Genomic DNA, 12,500 nt, shown 5'->3' with positions numbered 1-12,500 from the left:
TGGTGACCTCTCTCTCTTTCTCTTTCTCTTTCTCTCTCTCTCTCTCTCTCTCTCTCTCTCTCTCTGACGGAGTGGATGCTGGGAGTGAGTGGGCGGAGCGCTGTGAGTGAGCGTGTGACTGTGTGCGGTCGCTGCACCGCGTCCTTGCTTTTCTCTTATACTTCTTACTTTACACATACATATACTTTTGTTGTTCGGTTTTCCTTAGTTATTTTACTGGTACTTCTTGTAGTGTGTCTGTTGTTTATTTAGTTTTGCGCTCTCCCTGGGCGTCTGCTCCTTAGTCGGGGGCATGGCTGCCTCAGGTAGAGGGAAGTTTGATTTTCTTACGCGGCGACATGGAATTAAGATAGAATCCCCCGCCAGTGTAGAAGTGTGTAGTTTAGCCGTTGGTGAAATGGTTGGGCATGAGAAAGTTTTGTCTGCGTCTCGTATGAATAAGGCAATTGTCTTGTTCTTGGAGACTGTCGAGTTGGCAACCGTGATGGTTGAGAATGGTGTAATGATTGATGGCGTGTTTACTCCAGTGCTTCCCTTGTCTACCCCTTCTAAGAAAGTAATTCTTTCCAATGTTCCGCCTTTCATTAATGATGATATTTTGGCGCAGTCATTGACTCGTTATGGTAAACTTGTTTCCCCGATCAGAAAAATCGCTATTGCCAGTAAAAACCCCTTGCTGAAACATGTAGTGTCCTTTAGGCGTTACGTGCATATGATCCTTAATGACACGGACTCTGAGGTGGATCTGACTCTGAATGTAAAAATTGAAGGTTTCAGCTACGCTATTTATGCCACTAGTCGTATGATGAAATGCTTTGGTTGTGGGCTACATGGCCACTTGCTGCGAGATTGCCCTGAAAAACGCAATAGCTCGGCAAGTGGTGACGATGCGCAAGCAGGAAATGTCGGGGAACCCCCCGCGACTGATAAAGAAAACGCAACGACTGAACAAGCCGATACGGATGTTCAGCCACCTGAACAAGCCCCTGTAAATAGGCCTACTGAAACACCCGACACTAACTCAGCCGATCAGGGTGCATCTTCAGACCCTGTGAAGGAAAATGTTGAACCTGAAAATGATATGTCGATGGACAGTGACGCTTCTCAGTCTAGCGTTGCGTCTGTTGTTCATCAGGGTGCCTCTGCCCTTAGTGATCTGACTGATGACAGTAGTCAAAACATGGATACTGACGAGGCTTCTTTTAAAGTCCCTCGCGGTACGAAGAGAACAATTGGACCTTCTAGTTCTGCAGCACAGAGTAAAAAGAAGGACTTACTAGTTGAGCTTGAGGGCACCGACACGGAGAGTGAAAGTGATTCTGAGTTTAACGTTACTTGTAGTCTTCGTCAAAGTGGCTTCCCTAGTTGCCAATACATTGTAGAAGACATCAAAAGTTTTTTGAAAAAGACCAAAGGTGCAAGAAATGTTAAACTTGACGAGCATTTTCCCGACATTGAGCAATTTATTGCAAAAAACAAATTATACATGGCTGAAAGTAAATTCACCAGGAGGGAGGGGTTTCGTTTGGTTAAGATTCTTGTAAAGCTTCGTACACTGTTAAAAGAGCATGTTGGAAAGTGAACATCCACCCCTGATTTATTTTTTTCTAAAATGATGATGTCTTTAAGGTTATTTTTTCTTTTTCTCCTCCTACTTATGGGTGAATTTAAAATTGCTTCATTAAATTTAAATGGAGCTAGAGATGGAATGAAAAGGGAGTTGCTCTTTAAAACAATTAAAGAAAAATCCATTGATGTTTTATTTGCACAAGAAACACACTCTGACGTTAACAATGCTGCAGACTGGGCGAAGGAATTTGGAGGGTTATCTATTCTAAGCCATAAGACTAATACTAGTGGTGGGGTTGCCATTATTTTTTCGCAAAACTGTATTCCTTCCTCATATGAAGTGGATGAATGTGTCAAAGGTAGACTTCTAAGAGTCAGAGCTCAATTTGAGAATAGTTTTTTTGTTTTCATTTGTGTATATGCGCCGACTGAAGGCCGTGAGAGAATGCTGTTTCTAAGCACCTTAGATGATGTTTTAAAGGATTGTGACCCTGGGGATTTCTTACTTCTTGGAGGGGACTACAACTGCACTGAACTCTGCATAGACCGGAATCACAGAGAGCCTCATATGCCATCTCGTAAGAGGCTTATTGAGTTCATTAATTCACATGATTTGGCTGATGTCTGGAGATGTCTTCATAATAATCATAGACAATACACATGGGCACACGCTTTTGACAACACTTTTTCCCTGGCGAGATTAGACCGGTTCTATAGTTTTAAGCATCAGCTTAGCTTCTTTAAATCATGTCTTATACTGCCAGTGGGCTTTTCAGACCATAGTATGGTACTTTGCACGTGTTATGTCAGTGCTACCCGGCACAAAAGTGCTTATTGGCATTTTAACACAAGTTTATTAAGCGATAACCATTTCAGAGATGTTTTCAAATTTTTTTGGAGGGATTATAAAATGAAAAAGTCTTCTTTTCAGTCGCTGCAACAATGGTGGGATTTTGGAAAGGCCCAGATAAAGCAATTATGTCAACAATATACTTCACATGTCACAGGCGACATAGCTCGGCGAATGAAATTATTAGAAGGTGAAATAATGGAACTCCAAAAAATAGCTGAAACGAATGGCCATCATTCACATTTGGAAAGTTTGAAAACAAAAAAGACTCTTTTAAATGACCTGCTGGGCGTCAAGGCGCAAGGAGCTCTGGTCCGGTCTCGATTTCAGAGTGCAGAGTTAATGGATGCACCATCTAAATTTTTTTTCAATCTGGAAAAGAAAAATGGTCAGAGAAGGCTTATACATGGTCTTCTGTCTAAAAATGGAAATCTCCTAACCAGTCATGGTGATGTTCGAAAGAGAGCGGTCGAGTTTTATGAGGAACTTTATAGGAGTGAAATATCCTATGGTGAGGCTCCGGACAGTCCTTTTTTCACAAGTCTACCCAAAGTCTCTAGGCAGGCAAATCAGGACCTTGGTAGGGTGATAACCCTGGATGAATTAGACAAAGCCCTCCAGAGCATGGAATGTGGCAAAGCACCGGGTATCAATGGTTTGCCGGTTGCTTTTTATAAGTCCTTTTGGCCAGAGATGGGCGCAGACCTACTGGCTGTGTTGCGGGACAGCTTGGCTGAAGGCCGGCTGCCGCTCACTTGTCGTCGAGCAGTCCTGACTTTGCTGCCTAAGGGCGCGATCACACCGGACGCGGGTTTCTGCCTACAATCCGCGATGCGCATCCAGCTGATTAATCAGAAGTGACCACACCAAGCGCGGATCCACTGCCTATTCGAATGCGGTGACTAGGCAACTGTAACGACAACTGTCACTCGCAACGTAGCCTAATCGATGGTGTTGTGTCATAAAATGATGTGAAAACATACACAAAATGCTTTGTCCATTCATCTATGTAAAATTAATAGAAGACGAGCTCTTTCCTTGCTCTCCTAACGTTGGATAGGGAATCTGATATGAATGTTGATAACGGTCTCCTATCGAACATCTGGAAATCCGCCGCGGGTTTTCCGCCTTGAGTTGAACTTTTTTCAACTCGATCCGCCCGGCGCGGAGAGGCGGAGAATCCGGAACCCGCCTTGCGCTGATATCAGACGCGTAATCCGCTCATTGTCATTGACAAACAATAGAATACATCCGCCTCCTACTGTAAAATCCGCGTTCGGTGTGATCGCGCCCTAAGAAGGGGGATTTGAAGGACATGGCATCCTGGAGGCCTGTATCCATCCTCTGCGTGGATTACCGGCTGCTCTCAAAAGTTCTTGCAAACAGGCTTTGTGAAGTGTTGGGAGATATAATCGAACCGGACCAGACCTATTGTGTACCAGGCAGGCTTATCTACGATAATATTGGTTTTATCAGAGATATTTTAGAAATTGGAAAGCTTCTCAATTTGAATTTTGGCCTAGTGTCAGTGGATCAAACTAAAGCCTTTGATAGGATTGAATTTAACTATTTATGGGGTGTATTGAAAGCTTTTGGTTTTAATGATGATTTCATTAACTACATTAGAGCTTTGTACAGTGACTGTGAAAGTATATTGAAAATAAATGGTGACTTGTGTGCTCCTTTTAAGGTGTTAAGGGGAATTAGGCAAGGGTGCCCCCTATCTGGCATGTTGTACACTTTGGCCATTGAGCCTCTGTTAATTCAGTTAAGAGCCAAAATGCAGGGGGTGTCTCTCCCTGATAGCGCTTTCTCTTTCAAACTTTCTGCCTATGCCGACGATGTAGCCATTCTGGTTAGTAGCCAAAGGGATGTTGACATCATGGTTAATGTATTCAATGATTTCAACAGATTATCTTCTTCCAAAGTTAACTGGGGGAAAAGTGTAGCTTTTTTAGTGGGCAAATGGCCCTCTGGTACGCCGTGCCTCCCAGGGGGTCTAGTGTGGTCCAGGGGTGGTTTCAAATACTTGGGGGTCTTCCTTGGGGATGAAAGTTTTATACAGAAAAACTTTGAGGGGACTATTGACAAAATTAAGGGCCGGCTAAATCGTTGGAATTATCTGGTGAAGAAATTGTCCTATAGGGGGCGTGTTCTAATAATAAATAATCTGGTGGCCTCATCCCTTTGGCATAGGCTTGCATGTATAGACCCCCCTGCCCTTTTTTTGTCCAAAGTACAATCCATTTTGGTTGATTTTTTTTGGGATGGGCTTCATTGGGTTAAGCAAGGTGTCCTTTTTTTGCCCAAGGATGAAGGTGGACAGGGGTTGATCCATCTACAAAGTAGGACTGCAGCTTTCCGGCTTCAGTTCATACAGAGACTTTTGGATGGCGCTGTAGACTCCTGCTGGAAAGAGGTGGCCTGTGCCATCCTGAGGACTTTTGGGGGCCTGGGTTTGGACAAGACCCTTTTTTGGATGAACTCTACTCTGATGGATTTAAGAAAGCTCCCTGTTTTTTACCGGAACTCTTTCAAGGTGTGGAACATTATGAGAGTCAACAGATCTGTGAATGAAAAATCTCTCTTCTGGCTATTGCAAGAGCCATTGGTTTATGGTTCACTCCTGGACCTCACACAAGAGAGGCTTATTCCTTCTGAAGTCTTGCTTAAAGCTGGGCTTATTACTTTGGGGGATCTTCTGAAGTTGACAGGGCCACTGTTTGGGAATGCTGAAGTAGTGGCTCAGCACCTAGGTCTGAGATCCATTCGCATAGTTACAAGTTTCCTTCTAAAGTTACGTTCTTTTTTTTCTGAAGGTAGTTTTTTGTTGCTGGATCAATACAAAAAAGATATTCTTTTCCCTAATGAATGTGATCTAATGCCATGTTTCCATGTCTCCTCAGGAGGATCAAATGTTTTCCCTGATGCTGGGGGTGGGAGTGATGAGGATGATGATGATGATGATGATGACGATGATGTCATGTTTCTGGGGTCTAATCTAGCCTCCGGAAAAATGCTTTATCGCTTATGTGTGAAAGGTTTGAATAAAAAGTGTCTAGAAGCCAGAGTGGACACACCTTGGCGTGCTGTTCTACAAGTAGAACAGCAAGTCAAACCACACTGGAGAGCACTGTACAAGTCACCATTAACCAAAAGGGCTGGGGATTTACAATGGAGAATAATACATGGTGCCATTGCTGTCAATTCTTTTATCTCTGTCATAAATTCTGATGTTGGCCATGATTGCCCTTTTTGTTCACAAAGAGAGACTGTTTTTCACGCATTTATGCACTGCCAACGTCTGGAGTCTTTGTTTTTGTGCTTGAGAAGATTGTTTGGCTCTTTTAATGAGCCTTTTTCAATGGAAGTTTTTATTTTTGGTTTCAAATACACAAGGAAACAGAAATACAAGTGTCAACTGCTGAATTTCCTTATTGGACAAGCAAAAATGGCAGTTTATGTAAGCAGGAGGAATAGGATAGAACATAACTCTGGTTTTGACCTCGATCTGGTTTTTTCAACTTTGGTGAGATCTAGGATACTGATTGATTCGTTTTTACAAGGAAATGTCAGATCTTGACACCTTCAAGGACATATGGTGTCAAAATAATGCTTTGTGCATCATTGTGGATGATGTGGTGCAATTCACCCTGTAGTTTTTGTTGTTTTTGTTTTGTGTGGTTTTGTACTATTTATTTATTTATTTATTTATTTTTTTCATGAAATACTTGACCCACATTTAATCTAATGTCAGAATGACATTTCTGTATGTCTTTTAAATATTTTCTGTAAATAAATGCGATTTCGAAAAGTCAAAAAAAAAGTCTCTCTCTCTCTCTCTCTCTCTCTCTCTCTCTCTCTCTCTCTCTCTCTCTCGTCCTGTTTCTACAGAACTTACAAAATGAAAGAATCTGTTTCTACTTCCAGTTCTACACCTGATAGAGACATAATAGGTCAAACCATGAGGAGATTCTTTCACATTATTTAATACTTCTGATTCAGAAGCTGCAGACAGTCTTCAATGTGTGAGCCTACTGAACCCTCCAGCATCTGCTGACTGACACTCAATTGAACTTGAACAAACACACATCAGTTGTGCAAACTTTCAGATAGGATTGCAGAGGGACCCAGGTTCTGTCAAATACAGGCACTGCAATCAGTAAAATCATTCATATACAGAACATCATTGTACTTTTAAAATGTTCATAATTCAGCAAGGAGTCAATTAGAGGGCATGTTGCACAGTGAAGATTAGAGCTCGTTTCACTTATTGATTTATTCTTGTTGAATGCACATTAACATGATGGATTGAAAAAGCAGTCACCTGCAGAGTTGCGTATGTTGTTCCACTTCATGCCGAGGTTCTGGCCCAGGCTCTGGCACAGAGTGATAGCCATAGGAGACACATTCCCATACTGTAAGGCACACACACACGCACGCACGCACGCACGCACGCACGCACGCACGCACGCACGCACACAGAAAACCATATATTGCAGTATATTACATGTAATATCACTCCTGTAAAATTACAATGACATTGCACACACACACAAATTGGAGAAGTTGCAAAAAAATGAATGTCTGAATGACCCAAATGTACAGTATATTAATAGCATTCTCAGGTAATATCACAATAACATTGTCACGGGGGTGCATGCACGCACACACACGCACGCACGCACGCACGCACGCACGCACACACACACAAAAACACACACATACACTAATGTTGCACCGAAACCATTTTTTGGCCCCGATACCGATACCCGATACCTGACTGTGCAGTATCGGCCGATACCATACCGATACCGATACCACCCTATTTGAAATGTATATATATAAAGGGCTGTAGTGCATGTAAAATCATTGCATGGCTTTGTTGCCTACCTGCTGCCTACCTTTGTGAAACAGGAAAAAGACTAATACAAAGTGAATCCAGCAAAACTTGTTATACTTTTTAAATACCGCTATGAAATAACTAATTTCAAGGCTGTTTAAGTGTCATACAAGCACCTGTAAATGGTATCGGTGCCCTATTTGTTGGTACTCGCCGATACCGATACCACCATTTTAGTGCCGATCCACCGATACTGGTATCGGTATCGGTGCAACACACACATACACGCACCTCGTTGATGCCTCCTCCCCGGGTGAGCGAGCATACTCCGCCTGAGTAAGCTGTTCCGCTGCGGCTGCTCTGGAACGTGGTGCCCCTGCGAGGTAGCATACAACACACACAGACAGACACACACACACACAGACAGACACACACACAGACAGACAGACACACACACAGACAGACACACACACACACACACACACACACACACACACACACACACACACACACACACACACACACACACACACACACACACACACACACACAGACAGACAGACAGACAGACAGACACACACACACACACAGACACACACACACACACAGACACAGACACAGCCACAGACAAAGACACACAGACACACACACACACACACACACACACACAGCCTTCTTACAACACTACATTACACTACACAAGGGAAGAACAAATTCTTTTTTATATGTCACTACATAAGGTTAGATGAGAGACACAGATAATTCAACGTTTAAAGCACCATACGTTTTTTTCATCTTAAAATAGTTTTGTGGGGGTGCCGTGACTTGGTGGGATAAGGCGTCTCAGCCACATTTTCGGGGACCCGAGTTTGTTCATTTCCCGATCCTTCACCTTCTCTCTATCTCACTATCTCTCTCTCTCCAACTACTTTCCTGTCAGCTCTCACACTGTCCGATACAAAAAAGGACCAAAAACATCTAAAAATATTCCAAATCGTCAACGTCAGTTCCAATCCGTAAGGAAATTGAACATGAACACTGTAGAATTGCTTTGGGCAAAAAAAGAAAATCTGACCATAGTAAGTTAAGGAGAGATTTACAGCTTCAGTAATTGTGAAATACTAGCAAAGACCCAGCCAACACTGCACCCCACATTTATCAACACCCAAATTAGATCTCTTGCCAAGAGCACTTGTGGAAACTTCGTCCCAAGGTTTGCCATCGACTGCCCCATATAGGGAGGGAAAGTAATCTCATCGCCCCCTGCTGGCAACGTTCCAACCCCCTGCAACAAATGAATGTTTTTTTTCTTTGAAAAATTACATCTCGGCCCTGACGACGAAGTAGAAGTAGTGGCAGTCATATTATGGGCATGTTGGCCCGTTTTATCGAACCAGGTGGTAAAATGTTCGGTTTTTCACTGATCTGAGCTGATTTTAATATTCTTTAAAAAGCTAATACAGAACTACACTGACTGGCATGTGTGGCTTGTTTACTCCATGTAATTAGCATAGCCAAATTAGCATAGCCAAACATGAGCCAGAGAGGTGGTTACTCGTCACCACAGAAGCCATCATATCTACTAGGGAATTTAAAACCATACCAAAATGATCGCGTGTATATATGTGTAATAAGAAGACAATGTGGAACTCATAGGATTACAAGAATGTGAAGATATGCGAAGAACTTGCGTTCGTTCGCGTTCATTTGTTTCTCTGTGTTGTCAACGAGGCGCGAAGCACAGCATGCTGGGAGCTGTAGTCCGTTTCCGAACAGATTGGCACAATTTCTATTTTTCTTAAAGATCGCCTCTCAACGTAATTTAATTAATATTGCCGTGTTCCCAATTGTTATTGAATGTGTTACGCGTTGGTCCTGTTTTAAAAAACGTTCTGGTTGCTTTGTTTCAAGACGTTTTTGCAAGCTGGCAAGGTGGCTTGTGGAGAAACGAGAGAGTGTTCCGTGTTTCTCGTGGAAATGCGTCTCTGATTGGCTCACTCCTCCTGCTCTCAAAGAAACGCGTCTCTGATTGGCTCAGTCCTCCAGCCTTGGGAGAGAATGTAATGGGAAACAGAGTCGCCACTTCCCCTGATGGTACTGCACTATAGGGGCGCCAACGGAGGCGTGCAGGCTCCATTCAGGGCTGTGTTCCTTCGACAGCGACCCCTAGGCGAGCTGTAGGCACGGAGCAACCGGAGTGAGCAGGCTTTATGTATGAGGCTTTGTGCTGTGTGTGTACCTGAGAGTAGCAACCAGCTGATAGCTAAGCTAAGCTATGTTTCAGACCACCAGACGTTGCTTGTTTTGAAAACAAGCAGAAAAAAATTACTCGACATGTTTTTAGATAAATGGGTCGATATAAACCTTTGTGGGCAACGCCTTCTTTCGACGTGACGAAACACAGAAAGGCTTTCGTGATTCGCTCGTTTCTCTGCATTATTGATGTAAATTGGGAAACACCGGGAAACACAGCCAGGAGAGTTGACGCACCGCTATGAGAGCCTTGCAAGTGAGTTTAACTTGGGGTGACCGTCCGATCTTCGAAAGGAGTGAGTAAAACTGAGTTTTATCGGAAGTTGGCCTTTAAAAGGGCAAAAAATGACTTGAGATTTTCACAGGTAGTAGTTCATGCTATTGTGTACGCTGAAAAATGTCATATCTTTGTGGGATTTTTTACAAAACTTGTCTATGGGAGTTTCAATAGGATCACCCTGGTGTTTGGAACGTAACCGCTAGGATCGCTGTTTTCCACTTTCTCTCCCAATTCTCCTGTGTTGGAGTGTACTGAGGTGTGGAAGGGCAGGTTCTCAAGGACAGTGGCAGTAGAGGGGCGAAACAGGACAGTGGAATGGGGTTAGGGTGGAGGAAGTGGGGGCGGGTGAGTAACACAGCAGTCGAAGAACTTTTGATTGACCCAACTATGAACCAGTCATGTCTCTCTCTTTCACACACACGCATGCACCCACGCACGCACACAGGCACGCACACACAAATAATTTAAAAAACTAAAACACACCTGCCACAATTGCATTTTTATTTGTTATCCACATGTCGTGATTATACGCAAGCGGATTAAAAAAAACATATCCGTGTTTATAATTAACCGCATATGTCTAAACGGCTGCTAAGTACTCACGAGAAGAGGTGCACTACGTCGGCCTCCTCCTTGACACTGTCCTTGCGGTACTTCATGAAGTTCTCCAGGCTGACCAACGGGTCCACGGTCACAGTCACCAGGTTACCAGACGACCACGTCTCCATGGCCACCAGCACGATGCGCGTGTTCAGCTGCTCCTTGTAGATCTACAGAGGGGCGTGTCAATCGTCACGGCAGCATGTCAATCATCACAGCAGCGTCAGTCAACCACACAGAGAACTGTACCTGACGGGGAACTGCAAACTTAGTTATTATTACTACGTTTGTACAAAGGAAGTTTCTATGAACGATTGACGGATTAATAGTTTGTTTAATGCCAGAAATGAAATAAACAGTAGAAATAGTCCTTGCCAAGGATCAAAAATACTTTGTCAGAATAAGTATTTCTGGCTCTGCCATGGCCTAATGGTAGGGCACTGGGTTACTAGGCCGGCGACCCGGGTCCAATTCTGGCCTGGGTCATTTGCCAATCTTTACTCGTCTCTCTCTCCACACTCATTTCCTGTCTCTCCTCCACTGTCCTGTCATAAATAAAGGCAAAAAGCAGTGAAAATATATGTATATATATACAGTAAAAAAGAATAAGTATTCCATATGAATCCTCTAAAATACCAGCTACACAGTAAAGCTCCACAGGGACATGATTTGTTTTGATGCTCAAAACCAAAAGAGAAGCAAAAAAAAACCTTGTATTGTCAAGGTTCAGAAACACATAGCCCAGAATGTGCATTCCCGAATTTTTTTTAAAATAAAATAAGTGACTGTCTAAAGCACAATTCATCAGAGGGCAGCAAGACAAATGGCACAGGAGAGAAGATGGATAGAAGACAAATCTGTCTAGACATCTCCTCTCACCCCAGTCTCACCTCATTTTGTCATCACGTCATTAACAGCGGTCAGACTCTCACAGACATCCTGTATAGCACTAAAGGGCAAATGTGTCTGCGCTGCCTTTTACTGTACATGCTGTATGGACTCTCTTACCGCATCGGCCATGTTCACCACAGCTTTAGCGAAGTTCCTGGTCTGGGCAATGGAGCGCTTCATCAGTGAAAACTAGAGGAGATAGATAGATAGATAGATAGATAGATAGATAGATAGATAGATAGATAGATAGATAGATAGATAGATAGAGAGAGAGAGAGAGAGAGAGAGAGAGAGAGAGAGAGAGAGAGAGAGAGAGAGAGAGATGAAATGGAGAGACAAAATGAAAAAGGTAAATACAAGACAATGAGACAGATGGAGAGGCAAAGAGACAAGAAGAATGAGAGAGAAACAAAAGATTATACATGTACAATGGGAAAATGAGCAAGTGGGAAGCAGAAGGACAGCATTAGAAAGAAAATATGTTGGAGAGCGAGAGAGAAATAGAAAGCATGATGGGGGGTGAGGGAGAGAGAGAGGAGTGGATGAGATGAGAAAGCTCTTTGTCCATTAAGAATCTATTTCCTGGGTCAATTTCCATCTATCACGGTCAGTCAGACACATCCTAGTGCACATGCAGCCAGCCAGTGCACTCAACCAGTCGCCCTTCCTCTCTCCTGTCCTCTCCTATCCTCCCATCTCTTCTCTTCTCCTCTCCTCTCCTATGCTCACTTCTCTTCACTCCTCCCTTCTCTTCTATTCTTTTCTGCTGAATTGCCCTTCCTCTCTCCTATTGTCTTCTCTTCTTCTCTCCTCCCCTCCATTCTCCTCTCTCCTCCCTTCTCTTCTCTTCTATTCGTTTCTGCTGACTCCCCCTTTCCCTCTTCTCCTGTCTTCTCTTCTCCTCTCCTCTCCTCTCCTCTCTCATCTCTCTCTGTTCTATTCTTTTCTGCAGAATTGCCCTTCCCTTCTTCTCCGGTCTTCTCTTCTTCTCTCCTCTCCTCCTGTCTTCTCTCTAGGGACTCATGAGTCAGCATTGGGCCAAGTGAGTTCAGGGCCTTGTGATGGGACTCATGATGACTTCTGACCTCCTCTAACTGTACACACACACACACACACACACGCACGCACGCACACGCACACGCGCACACACACACACACACACACACACACACACACACACACACACCTACACAAATACAGGCACACACACACGC

The 12,500-nt window shown here is 43.5% G+C and overlaps 1 protein-coding gene across 4 annotated transcripts in view; it reads right to left on the bottom strand.

Annotated features, from left to right (window-relative positions):
• The window catches only part of adam11 (ADAM metallopeptidase domain 11), a 76,687-nt gene that overhangs the window by 30,796 nt on the left and 33,391 nt on the right, over positions 1 to 12,500 (bottom strand). For all 4 annotated transcript variants that reach the window (XM_063184862.1, XM_063184870.1, XM_063184885.1 and 1 more), the window contains exons 10-13: positions 11,404 to 11,475; positions 10,399 to 10,565; positions 7,554 to 7,638; positions 6,747 to 6,837 (exon numbers count right to left, since the gene is read on the bottom strand). In XM_063184862.1, the coding sequence (XP_063040932.1) occupies positions 6,747 to 6,837; positions 7,554 to 7,638; positions 10,399 to 10,565; positions 11,404 to 11,475 (415 nt within the window). The remainder of the gene's footprint in view (positions 1 to 6,746; positions 6,838 to 7,553; positions 7,639 to 10,398; positions 10,566 to 11,403; positions 11,476 to 12,500) is intronic.

The sequence above is a fragment of the Engraulis encrasicolus genome, chromosome 2, assembly GCF_034702125.1.
Source record: "Engraulis encrasicolus isolate BLACKSEA-1 chromosome 2, IST_EnEncr_1.0, whole genome shotgun sequence".
NCBI classification, from domain to species: Eukaryota; Metazoa; Chordata; class Actinopteri; order Clupeiformes; family Engraulidae; genus Engraulis; species Engraulis encrasicolus.
Note: the sequence above shows the minus strand (reverse complement) of the source record. Positions and strands in the feature narration are given on the sequence as shown.